Source organism: Polypterus senegalus, chromosome 16 (genome assembly GCF_016835505.1).
Source record: "Polypterus senegalus isolate Bchr_013 chromosome 16, ASM1683550v1, whole genome shotgun sequence".
NCBI classification, from domain to species: Eukaryota; Metazoa; Chordata; class Cladistia; order Polypteriformes; family Polypteridae; genus Polypterus; species Polypterus senegalus.
In genome coordinates, this window is record NC_053169.1 from 6,058,001 (window position 1) to 6,082,879 (window position 24,879).

Genomic DNA, 24,879 nt, shown 5'->3' on the forward strand with positions numbered 1-24,879 from the left:
AAGATAGAGTGAGGTTGTGTCAAAAATGTAATGAAAGGAGATTTATCAAAAGATTATTCCAAAGTAAAAGGTTCATTGAACCCGATGGCATAGGTTAAGAAAATGGGAGGGGAAAAAAATGGGGCACTGGGTGAACCCCAATGCGAAGGGTAAAGGATTTTAGGAATATAAGTGGGGGAGCAGACAGATGGGCGTCTATATAATCGGTCACCTTATTAACGCATGTCAGGGTCAAAGTCATTCACATTCACTTTTCAAATACGAGTATACAGGAGTGGGCAAGAGTAGGTTTACAGTTGTTATAACGTATGGACAAAGACATGCAGGTTATGATTACTACGGAATTATTACGTTTATTAACTCAAAAGAATGTCACATTCACTTGGGTACAATCTCAAAAATTCGCAAATGGCCGGCCTCACGTACTCAGAACTGTAGACCCACTTTTGCTCACCCTGGCTTGAGAAAGTCTTCAACCCCCTTTATTTTCTGCACACTTTATTGCCTTGTAGATTGTGGAAGGTCAGCCTGACTACAGACAGACAGCAGGACACGTGGAGGTCCAAACACATTTATTTGGTCTTTCCTTTACATGGTGCACCAATCAGCTAGAGATGATTCTTCTCCGCTCCTCTCCTCGCAAGCTCTGTCCTCTGCCTCCTCACCGAGTGGTGGCCGCTGGCTCCCTTTATAAGGGTCCCGGATGTGCTCCAGTTGCTTGATGGCAGAAGAACTGGTCTGTAGGGCTCAGCAGAAGGTACAGCCACTCCACGGAGCCCAACAGGGCTGCACTGAACTCCAACTCCCATGAAGCCCTGTGGGAGTCCTAGGCACCACTGCAACCCAAGGGTGGGCTGCCATCTAGTGCTCCAGGGGAGGTAATGCTCTGGATAGGCTGGCTCCCCCAGTCCTCCCAGCGTGGACGCGTCCCGGCCGTCAGCCACAAGATTTAATTTTAATGGGATAAACGAGACATTTCTGTCCATCAATCTATACTCAATAATCCCTAATGACAAAGAGAAAATTGGTTTTCAGAAAGGTTTGCAAATTTATTAAAAAAAACAAAAAACAAACTGTTATGTCATAGCCGATTAATTTTTGCCCACAAATATTTATGACAACTTGGCGCCCACAAGTGTGACCCTAATTGTCAGTCAGTCATTGTCCAACCCGCTATATCCTAACACAGGGTCATGGGGGTCTGCGGGAGCCAATCCCAGCCAGTGCAGGGCGCAGAGCAGGAACAAATCCCCGGGCAGGGCGCCAGCCCACTGCAGGGCACACACACCAAGCACAAGTTAGGATTGCCAATGCACCTCACCTGCATGTCTTTGGACTATGGGAGGAGACCCACGCAGACATGGGGAGAACATGCAAACTCCACGCATGCAGGGAGGACCCGGGAAGCAAACCCTTAAGGGTCTCCTAACTGCGAGGCAGCAGCGCTACCCACTGTGCCACCGTGCTGCCCTGTGACCCAAATTGTTTAATTTTTAAACATTATTTATTTTGACTTCTTACTGTTTCAGTTTTTCGTCATTCTCCTTGCATTTCAAATGGGCTTTGATATCTTGTGTCTGCACGATTGCACGTTAAGAGATGGCAGAGCAAAGAGAAGCCTCTGAACTTGAAGACCTCTCACCGTGAGGTTTGTAGCACTTGAGCAACCAAAAACGGAAAACGTTTCTTGGCTTTGAAAATCCCATTTTGTTTGGACTTTGATTCTCGTTGGCATTTTGTTTTTGTTGAAAGATCTTACAACACTTGGTCTTTAAAAGTTGTTGAGGTCGTCTCAAATAAAATTCTGACCAAACGGATGTCACGTCCAGTCCGGTGTGAGCGCTTCTCGTGTTTGCATTATCACCTCCATTCTTTATTAAGAGGGTTTTTAGCAGCCATAACACGGTGCACTTTACCTAATAACAATAAAAAGGAAAAAGATGTTTAAAGTCATCGATCCACAATCTACTGTCGATTTTTCAATTTATTGTTTTGTCAATACGACACTCGGCCTCAGATCGATTGTATCTCAGGCAGCCATAGTTCAGTTTCACAAGTTGTCAAGAACGGATGACTTTCTGTCCAGTTTTACTAAGATGAGTGAGCTGTGGACCTTCTTCAGTGACACAAGGGGTTTCATGATGTGGAAGTAAATGGCCGACTTTTTGTGTCTTGTTTACAGGAAGAGTCTTCCAAAAGTGTGTCCTGCCCTTCTCTGCATATGCTACTCTTACGACCTGCGCAGAGAATCCAGGAATACGCAGGATTAGTACAGGTATGCTCTCACCGGTCTCTCACCGGGCTGTTTGGAAAAGGGTTTGGTGGTTGTTCTTCACCTTTCGGCTGCTCCTGTTAGGGGTCACCACAGCAGATCATCTTGTTTCGTATCTTTCTGTCCTCATCATCTTGCTCTGTCACCCCCATCACCTGGATGTCCTTTATCACCACATCCATAAACCTCCTCTTAGGCCTTCCTCTCCCCTGACGGCTCTATCCTTAGCATCCTTCTCCCAATATACTCAGCATCTCTCCTCCTGACATGTCCAAACCAATGCAATCTCGCCCGTCTGACTTTTGACTTTTTTCTGGCTTTAGGCGTTTTCATGGTGTTGGGACGGCCCTCCTTAAAGTATTCAACGACATCTCTCTTATTACTGACTCGGGTGGCTCTGCAGTCCTTGTTCTCCTTGACTTGTCTGCTGCCTTTGACACCATTGACCATGAGATATTGCTGTTGTAGCTTGAACATCTTGTTGGGCTTAAAGGGGCCGCTCTTAACTGGTTCAGGTCGTATCTAACTGGTAGACACTTTTCAGTGTCTTTAAATTCCTCTTTTTCGTCTACTGCTCCTCAGTTATCCATTTTGGCTCCTATCTTATTCTCTATATATCTTCATCCTATTGGAGTGATTTTTAGGAAATTTCACATTTCTTTTCACTGCTATGCTGATGACACTCAGGTTTATACTCCCGTCTGCAACTCTGCAATAAATCAACTGCACGACTGTCTTTCTGAACTAATTTTCTTGATCTGAATCAAAATAAAATGGAGGTGCTTATCGCGGGTCCATCAGCTAAAAGCCCACTGTGGTCTTGGACTTCTCGGCTCTCTCCCTGTCTTTTGCAAACCTCAAGTCCACAATCTCGGTGTTATCTTTGACAGTAACCTCTCTTTTGAGAAACAAGTTAATTCTGCAGTCAAGAGTTGCTTTTTCCAGCTTCGTCTATTAGGTAAGATCAAGCCTTTTTTATTATCTTCTACAGATCTTGAGAAAGCTACTCGTGCTTTTATCTTTTGGGATTAATAATCTATCTATCTAATCTATCTAATCTATTTTATCTATCTATCTCCTTGATTACTGCAACTCGCTGTATTCTGGGATTAGCAAATCTCTGATCTGCAGGTTACAGTTGGTCCAGAATGCTGCCACTCGCTTTCTGGTTGGGGCAAGAAAGTCTGATTCTGTTTCTCCAGTATGAGCTTCTTTACACTGGCTGCTGCCTGTCAGTTTTCGAATGGATTTTAAAATCTTGTAGCTAGTTTTTAAATCTTTATATGGGCTCACTGCTGCCTATTTATCCGAATTGTGTGTTTTACACTTAGATCTTCTGGTCAGTTGTCTCTTGTTGTAAAACTAAGGGGGACAGACAGGACTTTGGCAGCTGCTGCTCCTCATCTGTGGAGCTCTTCACCTCGTCACATAAAGGAGTCGTCGACAATTCAAAGCGAGATTAAAGACTCATTGCTATCCACTTGCATTCTGTTAACTTCAGTAATACTGATGGCTTCCTCATTGTGATTATGTAACATTACTTCTGTTTATTATTTATGTTCATTTATTTTATTTCTATTCATGTTTTTCATGTTAATTCTATGTTTTTTCTTTTATTCTATTATTGTAAAGCACTTTGGCCACAGCAGTCCTATGTTGTTTTAAATGTGCTATAGAAATAAAGTTGACAGTCCCACCCGTCCCACCCGAGCTGACCCTCTAATGTCCTCATTTCTAATCTGTCTGTCCATCCTCGTCACATCTTAGCATCTTTAACTCTGCCACCTCCAGCTCTGTCTCCTGTGCCATCGTCTCCAGCCCATATACTGTAACACAGCTGGTCTCACTACCGTCCTGTAGACCTTCCCTTGGACAAGGGTTTGGGTGTTACCTGTTAAAAGAGCGAAATGACTGGGAGGAAAGACGAGTTCACACAGAAAGGTTCATTTTCAACACATGGCAAACGTTACTATGCTGTGATGAAAAGAGGGTTTAGTCCTCCATGGGACTAGAGGGCAGCAACTCGCTATCGTCCTCAGCCATCTGACCGAATCATCAGACTCCACTTAAGGGATGTAGAACCAAATGGACAGTTTATATAAGGACTCTACTTTTCTATTAATTATGTATGTATCTATTGTACACAAGTGTGTATCGATTTATTTTTTGTGCGTTATTTATTCAAACTGATTGGTTTCTCTTTTCTTGTAACTATTTCTTTGACATCTTGTAAAGCACTTTGAGAACATCCTGTGTATAAAAACATCCTATAGAAATAAAAACTGCTGTTGTTGACGGGAGCGCAGTAACAATTTCTGATCTCAAAAATAGGCGGGATTTCTACTTCACGCGACGTGACGCATGCTGCAGCGGACACCAGCGTTGTACTGTTTAAACTTGCGTGCCTAATTTACGGAAATCTGGAGGAATCCACCAGGTGGCAGTGCGAGATATCATCACGGTGAGAACGGGTTCGGCTTCGCTGTGGTAGACGGTAGGGACGTTCAGGTCTCGACTCGGTGTTACCTAAGGAGGGATGAGGTGAATATGACTGACAAGCTTGTTGGGCCGAATGGCGTGTTCTTTTCAAAACTGATTGTTGTAATGTCCATCTTTATCTCGTTAATACAAACTAAACTGAATGGACATTGCATCGGTAAAGCAGTCTGTGCTCGTCTTTGACACAAACTCTCCAGCCATTGTGATAAAACTAAGTTGCTAGGAACCAGTAAAAGTGTGAGACACAACAGAAATGAACCATCACGTTAACTTTGTCAGAAAGGAGAACGGAACAAGAACATTACTTGTGTTCCTCGCGGATTGGGTGGCTTGCTCAGGGGAATTCTTTGAGCAAGCCATGTTTCTGAAGCATTACCCAGCTTTTCCCTTTGTGTATGAAATAATTAGGCCGGGTGTATATGTCACGCGACACGTGTGCCTGTGGACGCTACTGCTACGCCAGCGTTGTACCGTTTATACTTGTGCGCGGACTTTACGGAAATCTGGGAGACTCCACCAGGTGGCAGTGCGGGATATCATCACGGTGACAACAGGTTCAGCTTCACTGCGTTGTGAATTGCCTGGAACAGCCATTAAATTCTGATGACACCTTACTGCAATATCTCTGAAAAGGATGTTTAATGATTAAACCCATCAATCTGGGGATGCGCCCATCGGGCACAATCCCTGGACGGGGCATCAGCTCATTGCAAGGTGAACACAAGCACTCACATACACTGGCGTCATTTTAGCGTCACCAAATCCCCAAATCTTTGGAAGGAAACCAGAGCCCACTGTGGAAACCCACCAGGAACACCAGTGACGTGACTCCCTGTGAGACAGCAGCCCTACCGCTCTGCCACCGTGCCTCCCACACATGTGTAATTATTAACAGTATTCATTATTTAAATGGCTTATCTGTAAACACTCTAATGCGTTTCATCATGAAAGTGATATCAAGTAGAAATCTAAGGATTCTAAGAATATCAGACATGTGTCCTGTGTGGCGATCGCTCAGGTCAGCTCAGGAGGAAGCCCCAGATGCTCGTAGAGATTAACAACTGGGTCGGTTTGCAGATGACGTTTACGACGGTCTGCTTTAATGATAAAGTAAACTAGGAGGTAAAAGTGGACATTTCGAGATTTGATCGCCGGAATACACCTTTTCACCGTGTCTCTAACTTTTATTTTCTCTGTGGTTCAAATACGGCGCCATGCATTCTGATGCTGTTGTGAAGGTGCAAAAACAAAACCAAAAAAAAAGACGGCACATTTAAAATGTATCGTGTCATTATGACGGGGAATATGCGACGCCTGAATATCAAAGCAACACCAGTGCATCTGTATGTCGGCATTTTGCTTCACCACATCGAACCGTTCAAACATTGAAGTGCGCACATCGATTTCGTAGGATCCGCAAAGCGACTTTCTGTCACACATAGATAGTAAACAGAGACTCTGACGTCACATCACACTGCACCGACTGTTTTGCTGGTACTGCAAGTCACACACGTCATATTTATTTCAGAGGACGAGCTCAGATTAAGCGTCAAATGAATGCTGGGAACGCGTGGCAGCCGTGATGCGTATAAGTATAAACCGGCCCTTAGTCTGAACAGTTGACATCAGGGTAGCACAGCAGGGACCACTGCAGTCTTTCTCCGAGTGACCCGATAACATCAGGCTGTGTGTTTCTCCCAAATGCAGGACCTCTTTAAACAGACCGAGCCTGATCACCCGGACTTCTACTTGCTGCCAGTCTGCAGCCAGCAGCTCAGCGCCTTTGTAAATCAGAGCGGTGACCTGCTGCAGCACACCAAGGACGCGAGGATACGAAGTAAGCGACATGCCAAGAGGTAAGGATCCCACAAGAAAATAGGGATACAGTTTGGCACAGCTTAAATAAGAACATGTGCGTTCGTTTAGAAAGGCTAGGGCAACACATATGCCACATACCCATAGTGGACTTGCCACGTGCTGTTTGTGGCTCTGCTCATCTTCCATCCATCCATTATCCAACCTGCTATATCCTAACTACAGGGTCACAGGGGTCTGCTGAAGTCAATCCCAGCTAACACAGGGCACAAGGCAGGAAACAAACCCCGGGCAGGGCACACACACACACACCAAGCACACACTAGGGACAATTTAGGATCACCAATGCACCTAACCTGCATGTCTTTGGACTGTGGGAGGAAACTGGAGCAGACACGGGGAGAACATGCAAACTCCACAAAGGGAGGACTCGGGAAGCGAACTTAGGTCTCCTAACTGTGTGGCATCACCACTACTGCGCCACTGTGCTGTCCTTGTTTACATAATGAAGCCAATATAATAATATAATATAATATATATAAGCATAGTTACACATATGCTTGTTGGCACGGTGGCAGAGCGGTAGCACTGCTGTCTCGCAGGGAGTCACGTCACTGGTGTTCCCTGCCTGGAGTTTGCCCACTACGCCACCCTCTGCTTATCTTGATTGTTAAATTGTAATCATCTGACTCCAGGACAAAGCGGTCACATTAAGCTCCCTTTAAACCAGACAGTAAATGAATGGCTAAAACCATCGTGATTTCTTTTTTTTTATTTTAAAGGCAGAACTTAACTGATGGATCCAGTTGGACGGCAAAGTTAAGGGAACACCCCAAGGTCACCAAAGCTAACAATCTGGACTCAGAGTGCAGAAAACCCACCAAAGTGGAATGTTTAACCCAAAGCACCGCACACAACCCAGAGCCTGAGCTCCGGACACAGTCTCTGCCGCTGCAGGCTGTCCCAGAGAAGGACCCCGAGTCAACTTCCGTAGGGCACCACCTTGGTAAGGTCATCGGCAATCCTGTCAGTGAGCCCCTGATGCTGCCTTATCTGGACAGCTACCTGCTAGAAGAGGATGAACTGGATCCTGAAGGCCTTTTTGAAGAGGGAGACTCCTTGCAGAACCTCTCACTCTTTGATAACTGCTCCAGCGTCTCCTCCAGTTCCAGCCTGGGGGTCTCCCTTGGCCACAGCGAGAAATTTACAAGGCACTCGGAGATGTTAGCCTTCCATCCCGAGACTCACCAGCTGCACATCCACCCACCACTGCAAGCAACTCAGAGGAAGAGCAAGTCACTCAACGGTCTGCAGCTTGACAGCCTCATTACTACCGACAGCAACCGCAAGTTGGCACTCTTTGTGAATCCTCACAGCAGCACTGATGGTATTATGAAAAGCAAGGTGGCGAGGCCTCCCAAACCGGCCCAAATCCCAAGATCTCCAAGGAGTTTCATGGCTGCACACAAAATACGAGGGGCAGTCCGAACGATGATGACCGAAGAAAAGAGGACAGAAATTGAGAAGGTAATGAATGGGGAGGCCGCGTGGCACAAATTTGCATGGCTTAAAGTTGTCATTATTTCACTTTGTTCTGTATTTTTTGTTAATTTCTCTTCATTTTGAAGCAAAACTTGCATATTTTTATGCATTAACAACACTCATAAAAGCAACACACAAATAGTAAACTAGGAAGTAAGGCCAAGGGCTTAGTCCACACTAATACGCTTTTATTTAAAAACACAGAAATTAGTTTCCAGCTTTGCCTTTCATCCACACTACCCTGGAGTTTTTAAACCCCCAAAAAACGGGGACTTCGGAAAAAGCTGTCCAGAGTCAAATATTTCCAGTTGATTTTGCGATTTTTCTCATCGAGAGAAAGGCTGTGGGCCGAGGGGAGGGGGAGGCGTGACATCAGGAGCGGGGAGCCGGGCAGAGCCCTCCTTACTCACGCGCCAGCCTCTATTTGAGTCCGTCTACCTCTCGCCATGTTTGTAACGGCCGACTCGCTCTCCCAAACCGGCAGCTACACCACCAAGACCCGTGGCCTGGAAAGCTGAGGAATGTTAGGCCCGACAAGCCGTACTTCTTCCAAATAAACTTCCCCAATCGACGATCAAAAATAAATCAAAAAACAAACAACATGCAAAATAATGAAGTGAGTATAAATTAATAAAACAAGAAATGAACAAACTCCAAACAATTTATATCACACCCCAACAAAACACTCAACCCCAAAAGTGACTGGCGGAATGTAATAATAAAAAGGCAATATACAGTACAACATGAACCCTCCCTCGACCCCACACTGAACATGAAATCAATGACACACAAAGAAAGCACAAAACGCTCATAAAAGTCCAGAAGTTTAAACGGAAAATGAATAACGTGTGTGAACCTTGTTCAGCTAGAAAACCCGCTCGCTCCTCTCCCCAAACAACAAGAAACAGTCTCACCGTGCTTATCCTCGGTGCATCGGCGTAGTCCACAACCCTGGGGTTTTGCAGTGTGAAGGTGAAGCTGTCAGGCATTTCAAAGTGGCAAGCAGAAGAAAAGGTGCAAGTCATCTGGCTCTGCAATGAATTGGCGGTCTGGTAGAACGGGATTTCTTCTTCTTTTTTGACCTCCTGTTTAAATAGCGAATGTCCCGGATGCACGTGATGAGATTAACAGGACTCATTTTCATGAGGGACCATGGTTCCACAGTGTTATCCTTCCCCCTTTGTTTCCAGGGGAGCATATTTACATAGACACACCGACCGTGTAAACAGGACAACACTACAAGAGACGGGACTCTGCACCAAATACATTTATGAAGACGTTAATCATGTAGCACCGCTACAATTTATTGATTTTTAAGATCTGTCCTGTTTCACTACTACGTGGGCAGAGCTACGGGGGGACAGCTAGTATTTACTTGATTACATTGCCCTCTTTTGTAAGATGCTTTGGATAAAAGTGTCTGCTAAGTGAATAATTGCAAAATGTTTTCATTTCCAGGATTGTGAACTGTCAAAATTGGCAGTTTACACTGAAAAACCTGCACCAGTGAAATTTAACGTGTCTGTCTACAAGTACGGGCTATGGGGGGTAGTTGGCTGGATGGAAGATAATTCACATCGTCCGAGGAAAAACTGGTGTGAGAAAACCTTGCTCGTGTGTCAATGCTGAATTTGTGTTTTAGCAGGAGTCTCCATCTGTGACCAAGAACGAGAAGGTCAAGGCGAGTCTAAGCAGCCCACAGAAGAGCCACGCCAAGCTCACCAGCAGCAAATCGGAGCCAAAAGGATTCAAGAGCTCCTTCCGCAAACTCTTCAAAATGAGGTAAGGCTCACCTGACTTTCACAATGTCTCCTTAACGTTCTCAAGTCACTTTATCTAACTCAGGGTCATCCTGGCAGCCCTGGACATGATGCCAGTCCACTCATACACACACACACACACACACAAAACAGGAAGGCTGTGTGTTACTTATTAGTGTTGACTGGTGAAATTCGTCAAAATGTTCTTTTGCTTAGTTTCCCAGTGACCTTGTTCACCAAATTTATATCTCACAATTTGTTCTGCAATCAGCTTAGACAAACATTTTTTTCCCAGCACCACATGATGCGTCGCAAGACTGGCATAACATCACAGAGCTGTAGCAGACAAGTTGGATGGGGACGTCGCTTCCCAGTATGTGCTACCTGCCTGATTTGTGTTGCGCGTGTAGAACTTTGACGCATGCATACTCTACCTCACAGTTTACGATGCTGCCCGATCTGTTTGACACGTGTGAATAATTTGCACCGCATACACGCATGTGTGATGTCGCTACTCGATCAGTAGTCCAGCCAGATTTGCACCCGAGTATGTAACACTGATCCCTTGCATGACAAGGCTCTGTGGGTATTAGTCAGTTGTAGTGATTGGAGCTCAGGGGATGCAGAGAGAGAAACTGGATGAGTTTTAAGGGGATTATAATGGTGCAGCGGTCTTTTAAATATCTCTGAAGGGTAGGGAAGCATCCAACTATGTTAATCACTGCATCTCACTAAGATAAAATTATACTGCGAGTCCTTTATCTCTGTCTGTGTCTCCTGAGCTCCAATCACTACGACTAATAATGAAGGGGGTCAGCACTCTATTGCCGGCGGTGTATTTCCCTGTCACTACCCAATCTGTGCTTGATAGCAAGGAGTATAACATGAAGACACAGCATGCAATGAATCTATGCAGAACAATGAAGCATTTTCATAATAATTTGGTTATGGTCATGCAGGTACAAATCCAGCTGGAGTACTGATTGGATAGTGACTTCACACATGCATGTTTATGCTGTAAAATTTTCACGTTTGTGCAAAGCAGATCGGGCAGCGTCTACACAGTGTGAGATCGAATACACTTACAATATGCATGCGTGAAAAGCTCTGAACACTGGGCAGGCAGTGCCGATCAGGTAGCGACATCCTCATCCATCATGGCTGCCAAAGTTCCATGATGCTATGCTAGCCTTGCAAAGCATCATGGGACATTAAAAAAAATCGTCTATGCCAGCTGACATAAAATTTTATTTTTCAAATAAAAGAAAAAAATTTGGTGGACAAGGTTCACTGGTGAACCCGGCAAGATTGCTCCAAAAAAAATGTTTGGATGAATTTTGCTTATCAACACTAGTGACCAGTACCAAGGTAATCACATAAACAGTGGCAATCAAGATGCTAAAAATGATGACTCTCAAATTTAAAACATAGAGCAAGCTTAAGAATTAAATTCTAAACATGCAAAAAGCCAACATGTAATACTGTGAGTACAGCATACTGCACTAACATACAATGCAAGTCATAGAAATGAATGCATACCCTTGGGCTTTGACCAGCCAACACTCCTTTGCTCTTCATTTTGGCTCCTTCCTTCTTTCTCCTTCGCCTCCACATTTTCCTGAACTCTGCTCCTTTACAAATAGAAAGTCTGCCTTCCCTCCTGGTGATGCTGGTGGAGAAAGTAGTGGGACTCGGAGGTCCGGTGCCGTGACCACACACTACACCGCGCAGGAAGAATGAAACAGACACTCAGCAATCTCTGTGGTGCCACTACAAAGTAACATCTTTACAAATGCGAATATCATTGGCTTTAACTTGGGAGCTTCACTCGTCAATCAAATGACCGCATTTGTTTTGTTTATAATTGTAATTGAAGTCTTTTAATAGTTTTTGTGATCATTAGAATTCCGTCTGAACATTCTGGCACCTCCTGATTCACCAGTTTGAGGAAATCCTCACAATATGAAATGCTATTTGGCTCATCTTGTTGGCTAGTTATGCAAGACGTCAAACTTTCTGGGGTTCTACCCAATTTTTGTCCCTTTAGACCCAGAAAACCCTCCTTTCTGTCCATTTTTGGACCATATTTTCTGACACCCTTAGGATAAAGAGTAAACAAATCGTTGTCTTGATGTTCTGGTGCCACATCATGTGACCCCAGGGGTTCACCTCTTAATGGGATACGGGGGGTCAAAGTTACTCCTTTTCTCAAAACTTTGGTAATAAAGGCACATGGAGTGTCATTTTATGCTAACTCAAGGTTGCTGATCAGGAATATGATCATATGTTACATATTTGATTCTTTAGCGGTGGTCCTAGCCCTCTAACAGCCACTCCCAGAAGGTTGAAAATGACAAATTTCAAACCTAATCATGTGGGGTATCGTCTTTGACTATTACAAATTGTAGCCGCTGGAGATGAGGCGAAATCAGGCACGGGTAAAACGCGGGTCTAAAGAAATCTCACAGTCCAAAAGTTTGTTTTAAAAATATTTAGTGAAAGTTAAAAGCAAATAATCCACACAAGAATAAAAGAAAAAAATGGTTACACACGTAGAATAAAAGGCAAAAAAAAAAGGGGGAAAAATGTATCTTGTCTTAAACTTAGCTTTTCTTGAGAAAATGATTTCTGTACTTAAAAGTTCTTTACTTCTTCTCCACTTAAAGATTCTTAAATTCTTATATACTTAAAGATTCTTAGTTTCTTCTCCTGTATGCTTTACGCGTACGGCACAGCACGTGAATTAAGTGCTCTTTTCTTACATATTTATATTTCACACACTCAAAAGGCCCGTTGGCCGATTGGCACATAGGCTTGTGCCCAGGCACGGTTTAAAACTTTATGCCTTCCATACCTTACTCAAGGCAAGGCTGTCACTAACTGGAGAACATTGTTCACTCAAAGCTGTTAGAAAATGGCAGGAATATAGCAATACAGTTCTATTCACGGGGGTTATAGGAACCTCCCATAGATTATGCATTGTCATCTAGTAAAATATTCATGAATCTTATAGAACTAGGAAAATGGCTCTTACACAAATATAATGGCATTTTTTGATTGTGGATCCTTTACTAGCCCCCTACAGACAGACTAAACAAATGACAGACTTGTATTACCACGGAGAATATTTAAAACTTAAAACATTTAAATTGAAGCACACATTTTAATATTTCAAATACTTAAAACAATAATTCATTTATTTATGAACTTCTATCTCACAAAGTTATCACATTTCTAATGAACACCCTGAATTAGGCAGCTTACACTAATTCAGACTTTTTTTGAAACTGTCATTGTTTTATTGCTCTGACTCGATGTGATTTAGAGGTATATTTAAAGAGTTATTGTCATAAAGACATCATGAATTGTGTCCCACCACAGTTTGTTCTTTTGCAGACGAGTCATGGCAGGTCTTCTAATGAAAATCGTTTGTTGTTGCAGGTCAAGCGGAGGCAACGTTAAGGAGAAATCGCATGACAAAATAACTGAAGGTGCCACAACTGCAGCCGATGAACCACTAACACCAATTTGTGCGTTTGGTCAGCGCAGAAAAGCAGACAAGTGGACTCCTGTTTAAAACCCGGCACGCCTCCCGCTGGCACACCATGGTAGGTCGTCTTAGCAGAGACGACTTTGGATGTGCTCTCCGACATTGTCGCTTGAAGGAACTTTGCATTTTTTGCCATCAGATCTTTTAGGTACCTTTTCCAATAATATTCATGAAGTTCTACACCAAGAGGCACCAAGCAAACCTTCTGCACTGCCTATCACAACTGACGACAGTTCAATCTAATCAGCCTCAAAGCGCTGGAGGCCCCAAGTGTGGCCCATAGCACCAGAGACCCAGATAGCCTGGCAGGATCAGCTACCACCTTAGTAGGGTTTATGGTTGTAATGGCAGGTAACCTTGGGTTAAGGCCTTCCTCAAGTTCTCAACTCTCTTTACTCACTCATATTGGAGCCTGTGGCTGCCATGCAGGCCAAAATCAAACCTTCATTCGTATATGAAGTATGCTTGCTAATCTGTTTCTGAAAATCCCTTCATTGGGTGAATTTTCATCACACAAACACATAAATACCATTATATGGAATATGATTTTAGGCAACCTTTGGCCCCCAAACAAGGACTTACTTCTTGCTGAAATAACACAAATATCCTTGACAACTAACAGAAATAATGATATTACATCATCAAAACAAAACCTAATGAGAAATTTATCCTTCATTAAATTCTGTTGCTGTTGACATACTTTAAGGAGCTCTGATGCTCAACAGTAATGTGATATGATAAGTGAGTAACACTGAACGTGAACAATAACACTCGAGTGCAGCGTCCCTGGTGACATTAGTTTTCATTCAGGAGAAAAACTTAAAACAAGTTAGAAAATGACTGCATGGCATATCATTCAGGGACTTAGTTACCTGATCTGAATGCTCATTTTTTTTGTTACTTCAAAGAGTCAGTTATCACATTTCCATTAATTAAATATTTTTGTTAAGAGTGAATCATAATCAAAAATGGCAGTGATAACAGAATGCAATGACATGTATTGGTAGAGTACCTTCAATCCACGCTCTTTAACCGCACTTAACGTCACGTCGGTAAAAACCGAGAGCCCAAATAGGCTTTCAAAGAGCAGCAGATTCTAATTCAAATGATGCAAGAATAGCATTGAGGGGGTCGGTGAATAACCGGCGTTCGAACTTCTTAAACATGACATTTTTCAAAGTAACACTACATGGAGATTTCAAATCTCAGTTGAAGTTCCAAGGTAAATCGCTGGCTGCTTTGGACCATGATGGAGAGCACATCCAGAGATTTTTACATAAATGGCAGTGTCAGAGAAATACTGAAACGCTATAATGCGTGAGATAAGGCGGCCAGGCGGTTCTTTTCATCACAACAACATAAATATTGAGTACATACAGTTTATGCTTGTTTTCCACGGGGGTCAAATTCCTGAAAAATCCTGTAGAAATGGAAACCATGGAGACTGAAGCATTGATCCTATTGGAAAAATGGGGTTAGGTTCCAGAAGAGCCGATTTGCTATTCACATTTGCTGCGTCGTCAACATAAACGTGTAATTTCAGTTACCGAAAATCAACTAAGTGCATCACAACACATTTGCAATAGCAGCACTGGGCAAAACCTTTTCAGTAGCATTACCCTTCATTACCATAGTTGAAATTGAACAACATTTATCTGAAAATCTGTGTAAGATATTATCAGAACGTGGGGACCTTTTGACACAACGGAAGCCACAAGAACGAGATTGCAGCTTCCTTTTGTGGAGCTTGTGTTGCTGTTACGCGAGAGGCTTCTCAGAGTTTTTTTTTTGTACTGCATATGGCTGTGAGTAGGCCTGAGTAGGCCATGGGTGTCACAAAATAGGTTCTACTTTTATGTAGGTGGATAAGCAAACTCACGGTAATGGAAACCGCAGATAGCAAGGATACACTGTATAATGTTTGTTCACTCTGTACTTACAGGGTGTCGCATGATTTGAGACTTTGTTTTTTTATGGTTAACTTACCTCATGCAGAAGGAGAAGTGTGCTGCACAGGCACCTCTCCTGGCATTTGACAAACTTGTATTGGGTATCTGTGGTGCCATTGTGAGCAGCTGGCAGTACCAGAGTTAACAGTAGAACATCTTCAAAATATACAATTTGAAATGACCTCTCTGAAAGTAAATTTGAAACAGTAAACCAATTCTGAATAGAAGTCGGACAGAATGTTTCTCGATAGAGTAGTTTTCTAATTTCTCAGAGCTCTTCCATAGGAGATTTTACAATTTCAAAACGTTGTACAGTGCGCTGCATTCAAGATCTTTGAATTGAACTTTCCCAACAAATTTCCTTGTAAAATAAGTGTGGCAAATTTGAACAAAATTGTTGTACCAAGAGCCAAGTTGCTTCATGCAGACAAGCAGGCAGAGAGAGAGAGAGATGTGGCATCAGCAGTAGGTGCTCTCCGCATTATATGTGAATACACTTGAAAACAAACAAACAGCAAGGACACAAATACATCAGTTTGAGTAAACTTGCTTCTGTACAAGTCACTTTTTTAATGTTAGTTCTCGTTACATTTTTGCGCACAAGTGGCCCGTGTACAGCTAATCCCCAGCACAAATGAATTAAAGGCACGTCGTGGCAACAAATGGATCAGGCATGCAACTAGCACCAGTTCCAGCACTCTGAAGCGTATTTCAGGGAATCCAACTTCTGTACCACCCACCCCCCAAATAGTGTAAAACATGACTTGAGTTCAAGACAAAGGGGAAATGAACATTAAACTGCACTTTAAGGTGGTGAAGCAGCACTCTCGATGGACGGTGTCATCAGCGAGAAATCACTCAGTGATCCCCCACTACTCCCTTCTCCATTTCATGCCCTCAGATGGAACGGCTGGCTGTGAATCCCTCTGTGGCAGCTAACCCAGCTGAGCTAAAAGAGAAATCCTTTGGTGTGGCGGCAGAAAGGGTTACTTTGTAATCTGAAGGTCCCGCCTAAGTTCAAGTCAAACTTCTGCTGTTATCTCAGTGGAGACAAGTGAATTCCTGAGCAGAAACATTTGACGTCATGATCCAGAATCACACAGAGCAGGAGGCGGCGAGTGTAACAGAGTGGGCACAGCAGTGAGAAACTCCATAGGCCGTTGAGTCTAGGGAGTTCTTCTTCAGCTCACCGACTCTAACGCCCCCCAGAATCCCAGCCTGCCTTTCTGTATGAGGATGTGAAATTGGAGAGGGACAGGGCACCAATTTCTCGCTCTTTACAGTTAAGACACGACAAATGAGGTCTCGCAATATACATAAATATGATCCAGCCTTAATGGTCGTGGCTCCACAAGCACCAGGTCTGTGTGCAGTGCCACAGTGTTTAACAGATAGCAGCCATGAAGATGCATGTAAAAAGCCTACATGTGAACACCGGGTCCAGTCCCACAGTATGCTTTGGTACCTTCTCTGCCCAATTTAGTGCATCATCATCAAGCAATTATCAGGGCAAGTGGAATTTCCAAAATGAGGTGCGATTACGGCCACATACTCAAACTGTGCTGCTAAGTATGAGGCGTTCTGTAGACGATTAAGTGTCTGGCATGAGCAGCTCTACACACAGCCGAGTTACCGTTTGGATGTTCTGAGAATTTTCGTTTTCTTCTGGTGCAAGGAGACAAGCAACTTCCTGTATCCTAGATTACGAACTCATTTATAACGAGTACAAGACAGCTTCTGCATAAAAGAAATAAAACTGATTCAACACCTTAACCCTTGCACACGGCCTACTGTCGCTTGTGCTTGCATGGTAGCATTTCCTAATAAACGGTGGATGGGGCTTTGCAGCACACATGGTAACAAGGATAATGGCGGATCAGTTGAAGCGGTTTTGAAATGAACTTTCTAACAACAAAACACTTCATTAAAAGCCGTTATCACATTAGATGACTTTCCTAGTGACTTTCAAACGTAGCCTTCATTTTACATAATCTCACTTTGGTGACACACTCAGCTACTCACCCTGTCAAAATCCAACAGGCCTTAGTCGTGGGGTGGCCTTGTGTGCATGAGAGCGGACATCCAATGAGTACAACACATACAGTGCAGGGGCGAGGAACAAGAAACGCAGGTGTTTTGGACCTCACAAACGAAAGAGAAGCTTGTCTGTCTAATGTCTCGTGCTCACTACAGAATTGAGGAGGGTGGCTGATATTGGAGCTGAACCTGTCGTACCTGTTAACCGTTCATACAGCGCTGGCTCTGTCAGGCAATATTCTATTGGATGTCAGAAAGAAGGGGTGAGCACGACTGTGCTGGAAGGTCGGCACACACTTTTCAGCCATTTAAACTTACACAGTCCGTCAACAAGAGTGGCAACTGCAGTCGCCAAGTCCAATATGACTGGAAGTCACAAAATGACATATCCGCTTATGGGAACTTCAGGGGAAGGAATAAAACATTTTGGTTACGATGTGTTGTTATAAATGATCTGAACATTTGTTTTCTTGTTGCAGTTAGGACCCCAGGGTTCACCCTATGGTGTCTGCGTGGGTTTCCTCCCACTGACATGCAAGTTAGGAGAACTGGCAACGCTAAACTGGCCCTAGTGTGTGTCTGCCCTGTGATGGGCAGGCATTCTGTCCAGAGTTTGTTCCTGTCTTGTACCCTGTGCTCTCTTAGGATAGGCAGCGCTAACCCCCACCCCCCCACCAAAACCCTGGTCTGGATTAAGCAGGTTAGAAAAAATGTCATGACAACAAAACACAATTGAAAGCAGAAATTCTTCTAACATTTCTCTAGAAAAGAAAAAAAACAAAAAGTTCCCTGATGTGCCATCCAATTATCCAATTTCAGCCAATCACAGAGGAGATAATCAAACACAATGTCGTTTCTCGTTGTTAGTGAGGTCTGCACACATCGAGCTTGACTTGTCACAAGGCTTCTGACCACGGGTGCAGATTGACATGTACGGAATTATGGAAATAACAGAAAATGCGAAACAAGCAAACAAACAAAAAACAAACATTTTACAAATAACGACTCTCACCGCATGTATACATCTTTTCAGTAAGTGAATTTATTTTGCTATTGTCAAACAGAAAAAAAAAAAGACCAAAAAAAAAAAAAAAAAGCGACATAATGTTGAACTTGTCTGGCAACAGCCGAGGGAAAAGAAAACGAAAGAAAAAAAAAAACGAAAACGTCAAAGTGCTTAAAAACTGCAGTAACGAGTGACCGACGAAGACGCTCAGTGAATGACATGTTGAGGACAATGCTGGAGAAGCTTTTCTCACCACTCCATCCAGCATGCGTTTCCAGTTAGTGTTATGATGAGACAGGACTCAGGCTTTATTAGTAGCAATCCGGCTGTAAAATCGGAGAAAAGCTCAGGAAGTCGACTAAATGAGGACAGGAAGATGCGGGAAAAAAAAAAAAAAGATAAGAGTGAAGATAAAAGTGATTAAGCCACCAAAGAAAGAAAAGGAAAAGTGTGACATGACGGAATTTTCAACAAACTCTCCTGACATCGTACATCTGGCTGCTTTGCAATCTCGGTAGTAAGACCAGAACTTCCCTTGTTGTAAGGCATTCGTCGACATACTTCTTGGCAAAAAAAAAATTCCCCTTTGCGTCGTGTTCATTGTACCTCTTTGGTGTGGAAGGCACCCGACCGACCGACCAAGCGAGCGAGCGAGCCTTCACCTGACTACTGGCACAGACCGCTATGTTAATTTTGGATTTACAAAACAAACGTCCAAAGACCATGAAGACACGGGCTCCCAAAGTCCCTTTTTTTTCTGATGAAGATGTTTTAAAGCAAAAGCCGGGAATTTGTGATCGGACAGCAGGGTGTACATTCCTGTTTTGCTTACGTTTTTTATTCTTTTTTCTTCTTGCACATTTTCTGTGAGTCATTAATTAGGCCACTAAGGACTAATTTATATATATATATATATATATATATATATATATATTTACTGTATATATATATATATATATATATATATATATACACATACATATACACACATATATATGTATATATACACACACGCGCGCGCTCACACACACACACACACACGCGCACGCACACCTCTCTCTTTCGTCTGCTTGTTTTTCTGGTATGGTAGTTACCCAAATTTCAACGCATGTCCTTCCTCCGCAGTCTTTCAGAACAATTCACTCCATGGCGTTGGTTCACTGCTTTAGAAAAACCACCTTCTGGTTGAAAGGCATCTCACAAGCCTCCAAGTCTTTAGTGTTCACAATGCTTTGGGTGGTGACGCTCTCCAGAGAGCCATCCCGAGCAGCAGGTGGCGGCACGTGGTCCCTTTTGTACGTTTTAGGGGGCAGCTTAGGGATCACTTGGGACGTACTCTGTCTGGGAGGCACAGGGGGTCCAGCGATGCCGGGGGCGTCCAAGTCCTGTGAAATTAAAGGCGTTGCGGGCAGGTGCCTGCGTGAACCCACCGGTGAAGGGGTCTGAGGAGGCAGTGGGGTGAAAGGCAAAGGACTATTGGGAAAGAAGGTCTGGCTTGATTCAGTTCTCCTTCCTGGGGGCGGAGGCTGCAAATGTAAAGGGGAGAAGACATCTGGTGTCCTGACGGGCTCCCGCGGGGGTAACGTGGGGGGGCTGTCCGGAGGATCCGACACAGATGTCCGTTCGGGAAGAGGATACCGAGGAGAGTACACCTTTGTCGGCTGTCGTGGCGGAATGGCTGGTGGGCTGTCCAAGTGCTTTAAGAACAAAAGAGAGAAGCGAGTGTAAGAGGTTGCACAGACACACACAACATGGCCATCAAAACGCTTTGTTAAAGGCATTTTTAGATTTGTCCGACATGAAAAAAATAATCTTCTCCAATTAGACACTGAGATGGATGTGGGCAGGCGACTGACTTCCACTGTACAAAAGTTCACTGCACTGGGCAGCCCCTTCATGTGCCCGGTGACCAGATGTCGACTCCATCTCTGCCTATGGGATGGATGAAAGCTTCAAGTCTTTGCCTAACCACTCAACGGTTAAAAAGGTACAGGCAGTGGCGTTGTGAGGGGGGACTTCAGAAGCTTAAACCCCTGATCTCTTTAACTGTAATGAATATATATACAGTGCGTCCAGACAGTATTCACAGCTCATCACTTTCTCCACATTTTGTTATGTTACAGCCTTATTCCAAAATGGATTAAATTCATTTTTTCCTCAGAATTCTACACACAACACCCCATAATGACAATGTGAAAAAAGTTTACTTGAGATTTTTGCAAATTTATTAAAAATAAAAAAATTGAGAAAGCACATGTCCATAAGTATTCACAGCCTTTGCCATGAAGCTCCAAATTGAGTTCAGGTCCATCCTGTTTCCCCTGATCATCCTTGAGATGTTTCTGCAGCTTAATTGGAGTCCACCTGTGGTAAATTCAGTTGACTGGACATGATTTGGAAAGGCACACACCTGTCTATAGAAGGTCCCACAGTTGACAGTTCATGTCAGAGCACAAACCAAGCATGAAGTCAAAGGAATTGTCTGTAGACCTCCGAGACAGGATTGTCTCGAGGCACAAATCTGGGGAAGGTTACAGAAAAATTTCTGCTGCTTTGAAGGTCCCAATGAGCACAGTGGCCTCCATCATCCGTAAGTGGAAGAAGTTCGAAACCAACAGGACTCTTCCTAGAGCTGGCCGCCATCTAAACTGAGCGATCGGGGGAGAAGGGCCTTAGTCAGGGAGGTGACCAAGAACCCGATGGTCACTCTGTCAGAGCTCCAGAGGTCCTCTGTGGAGGGAGGAGAACCTTTCAGAAGGACAACCAACTCTGCAGCAATCCACCAATCAGGCCTGTATGGTAGAGTGGCCAGACGGAAGCCACTCCTTAGTAAAAGGCACATGGCAGCCCGCCTGGAGTTTGCCAAAAGGCACCTGAAGGACTCTTAGACCATAAGAAACAAAATTCTCTGGTCTGATGTGACAAAGATTGAACTCTCTGATGTGAATGCCAGGCGTCACGTTTGGAGGAAACCAGGCACCGCTCATCACCAGGCCAATACCATCCCTACAGTGAAGCATGGTGGTGGCAGTATCATGCTATGGGGATGGAACTGGGAGACCAGTTAGGATAAAGGGAAAGATGACTGCAGCAATGTACAGAGACATCCTGGATGAAAACCTGCTCCAGAGCCCTCTTGACCTCAGACTGGGGCAACGGTTCATCTTTCAGCAGGACAACGACCCTAAGGACACAGCCAAGATATCAAAGGAGTGGCTTCAGGACAACTCTGTGAATGCCCTTGACTGGCCCAGCCAGAGCCCAGACTTGAATCCGATTGAACATCTCTGGAGAGATCTTAAAATGGCTGTGCACCGACGCTTCCCATCCAACCTGATGGAGCTTGAGAGGTGCTGCAAAGAGGAATGGGCGAAACTGGTCAAGGATAGGTGTGCCAAGCTTGTGGCATCATATTCAAAAAGACTTGAGGCTGTAATTGCTGCCAAAGGTGCATCGACAAAGTGCTGAGCAAAGGCTGTGAATACTTATGGACATGGGGTTTCTCAGTTTTTTTTATTTTTAATAAATTTGCAAAAAGCTCAAGTAAACTTTTTTCACATTGTCATTATGGGGTGTTGTGTGTAGAATTCTGAGGAAAATAATGAATTTAATCCATTTTGGAGTAAGGCTGTGACATAACAAAATGTGGAAAAAGTGATGCGCTGTGAATACTTTCCAGATGCACTGTACATATAAACACAATAGTGACCTCAAAACCCCAAGGGGGATCCCCCTCTGCTCTCTAAAAGAGTATCGAAACACCAAGAGGAGGAGATCAAGTCACCCACCAAGGAGCCAAGGCCCTAATACCAGCAAATCCAAGAAATGCCTGTGGGAACAGCAACTAATACCAGTTTAATTAGAGGTGGGAAACCCTGACAGAGAATTTTATTGGAGTGAAAGGTTGCCGCCACAGCATTTTCCACAAAGGGCAAGGACAATTTGTTACAAAGCTGTGACAGGGCTAAGGTCAAGGATCATAGGGTAATAAGCTAATGGCTGCCAACACAGTTCCATAATGGCATACGGCCCACAAACAGCTGCTGTAGCTCTCTGCAATATAATGCGGTTGTACCTTGGAAGGGGATGACTCTGCTGGGGCCGACTCTGGTCGTCTACGTGGAGGGACAGGGGGAGGCGCTGTGGCGTCGTCTTTGCTCAAGTTGGACATGACCATAGATGAGACAGAGGATGACCCTGGAAGAAAGGGAAAACGAACAAGGATCACTACCGGCCACTGACGTCAGCTGGGCACTTGCCACACGTCAAGCTCCTTAGCCACAACTGACTCAAGCGCTCACTGCATTTCCGACAAGGGGACAATAACACAAAGTGTGCATGGAGTAAGGTGAACACCCAAGAGCAGTCGAGTCACGTCTTGGCTGATGTCTTGGGTTAATTCAGGAAATGGCCCACGTCCACAAATACAGTACATGCCACCCCGGTGTACAAGTGCCATGCAGATGTTATGGAAAGACACTTTGCTGCTGGCACTGCTGATCACCAATAGACAGGAAGTGCCTGAGGAAAGACGATGTCGTAGTAACTGAAAAGGCCGAAGGAATATAACTGACAAGAAAACAGGACGTCACTATTGAGCTGAACTAATAGAAAAAACACACAATTTTCACATTTTTCATTTGAAGAGGGTGCGCCTGGAGAGCCCCCCGCAGAAACCTGTGGCTGACCTGAAACCATACAGAAAAAAAGAACTCGTCAGGCTAAAGTGTTACCAGGGCTGAAGAGGCACGCGCTGTTCCTGACGAAGGCTAAAAACTGTGGCTTGGGTATGTTAAGCTGTTCATGGAAGGGCGGCGGACTGAATTGGCCGTTTCTGCGCTGTGTAAGGGAACAGAAAAAGGTGGTAATTAAAACACACTCTGAAAACTACAAAAATCAGTTTTGTTCAAAATGTTTGTATTATGAATAATATTCATATACTCACATCGGTACATGATGTGACCTCCTCGACTCTTGAGAAGCTTCTGGATGCAAATTGGCATGGAATCTGCCAATTTTGAACTGTCTTGGAGGATTTTGGGAGCTCTGTATTAAACCTGAATTAGGGACAGAGTCTTCTTGTCCATGGCTGTGCAATCCATTCCACAAAGTCACTGCTTACAAAGAGACCACAAATTTTCAGTTGGCTTCAGATCAGGAGACTTTGATGGCCCCTCCAGTGTCTTTATTTGATTCTCAACGAAACATTTCTGCACTTGCTTTGATGTGGGCCAAGTTCTTATTTAATAATATCGCATCTGTGGAGTTCTATATATGGTGGTGAGAGCATCATTGCTACCTTGACTGGACGGCAAGCAGCCAATGCCATAATAGCTGAAGCAAACCTAAAACGTCTTCTTTTGTGGGTACATCACGTGATCTGGTGTTTTCAGCAAGATCTGGCCCCATGTCACACATCAAAACAAGTGAAGAAGTATTTTGATGAGAGTCAAATGAACATACTTTCCTGATTTGATGCCAACTGAAAATTTGTGGTCTTTTTGTAAGCAATGACTTTGTAGAATGGACTGCACGACCATGGAGAAGACGACTCAGGCCCTAATTCAAGTTTGGTACAGAGACCCCAAAATCCTCCACAACTGTTGAAAATTGGCAGATTCCATGCCAAATTGCATCCAGATGCATCTCAAGAGTCGAGAAGGTCAGATCACATACTGATGTGAGTATATGAATGTTATTCATAATACATAATAAATTGAACAAAACAGATTTTTGTTGTTTTCAGAGTTTGTTTCAATTCATATGCGAGAGGGGGTACTGCTCTGCCAGCTCTTCCTCACTCTGTCAAAATCTTCCAACCGTAGTCGCTGTAGTCACTGAGTGTTATGTTGTGGTACTATGTGCATGTTATTACTTATAATTGTAATCGCTTCATGGTTTTTTGGGTATAGGATTACAATTTTGTAGTCTGGTTGTTATTTCAACTCACTATAGCTAAGTTTAGTTTTCTGATGCTCCAAGTACTGTCACATGACTGTATCTATTGTGTTGCTGAAATTACAGGACATGATGCTACAAATTAGGCGGCGGCCACAACACTTGCTACCCCTCGGCGGATACACGTTATGAGTCTTAGCGGTAATTACTTTCGTATCAAGCAGGCCCTAACGCTGGGTTTTCAAACTCCACTGTGACCTTTGGTTTTGTTTGCTCCATCTCTTCACCTTGTGGGGTTTGACCTGTGCCTGTCCTCAACTTCGATTTTTGGCTTACGCTTTTCTTCTCCAGGTCTTCTACTTGGCTCGCAATAATCCCAGGAGACAACGACTCTTGAGGATTACAGGTGTGATCTTGTAAAGAGTTTAGTAACTGAACTGCACTTGGCACAGGTGGCAACAACGACATTTAGCCTAGAATAGCAGTCTAGTGACAAATCGTTCTGGCATTTTAATTTGTTATGAGAAACTCTTATTGGAGGCAGACTGAAC

At 43.9% G+C, this 24,879-nt stretch overlaps 2 protein-coding genes across 4 annotated transcripts in view; one reads left to right on the forward strand and one right to left on the reverse strand.

The window, feature by feature from the left end:
• Nucleotides 1-16,076, forward strand: part of arhgef33 (Rho guanine nucleotide exchange factor (GEF) 33) — a 49,414-nt gene extending 33,338 nt beyond the window's left edge. Inside the window, exons 10-14 of one of the 2 annotated variants that reach the window (XM_039738193.1) lie at nucleotides 2,183-2,275; nucleotides 6,479-6,627; nucleotides 7,369-8,113; nucleotides 9,771-9,910; nucleotides 13,330-16,076. In XM_039738193.1, coding sequence (XP_039594127.1) covers nucleotides 2,183-2,275; nucleotides 6,479-6,627; nucleotides 7,369-8,113; nucleotides 9,771-9,910; nucleotides 13,330-13,465 — 1,263 coding nt within the window. In that variant the 3' untranslated portion in view covers nucleotides 13,466-16,076. The remainder of the gene's footprint in view (nucleotides 1-2,182; nucleotides 2,276-6,478; nucleotides 6,628-7,368; nucleotides 8,114-9,770; nucleotides 9,911-13,329) is intronic. The other variant, XM_039738194.1, reaches the window with a different exon arrangement.
• Nucleotides 16,077-19,437: 3,361 nt separating this feature from the next.
• Nucleotides 19,438-24,879, reverse strand: part of LOC120516982 (son of sevenless homolog 1-like) — a 119,942-nt gene continuing 114,500 nt past the window's right edge. For both annotated transcript variants that reach the window (XM_039739023.1, XM_039739025.1), the window contains 2 exons: nucleotides 22,506-22,627; nucleotides 19,438-20,127 (listed from right to left, as the gene is read on the reverse strand). In XM_039739023.1, coding sequence (XP_039594957.1) covers nucleotides 19,588-20,127; nucleotides 22,506-22,627 — 662 coding nt within the window. In that variant the 3' untranslated portion in view covers nucleotides 19,438-19,587. The remainder of the gene's footprint in view (nucleotides 20,128-22,505; nucleotides 22,628-24,879) is intronic.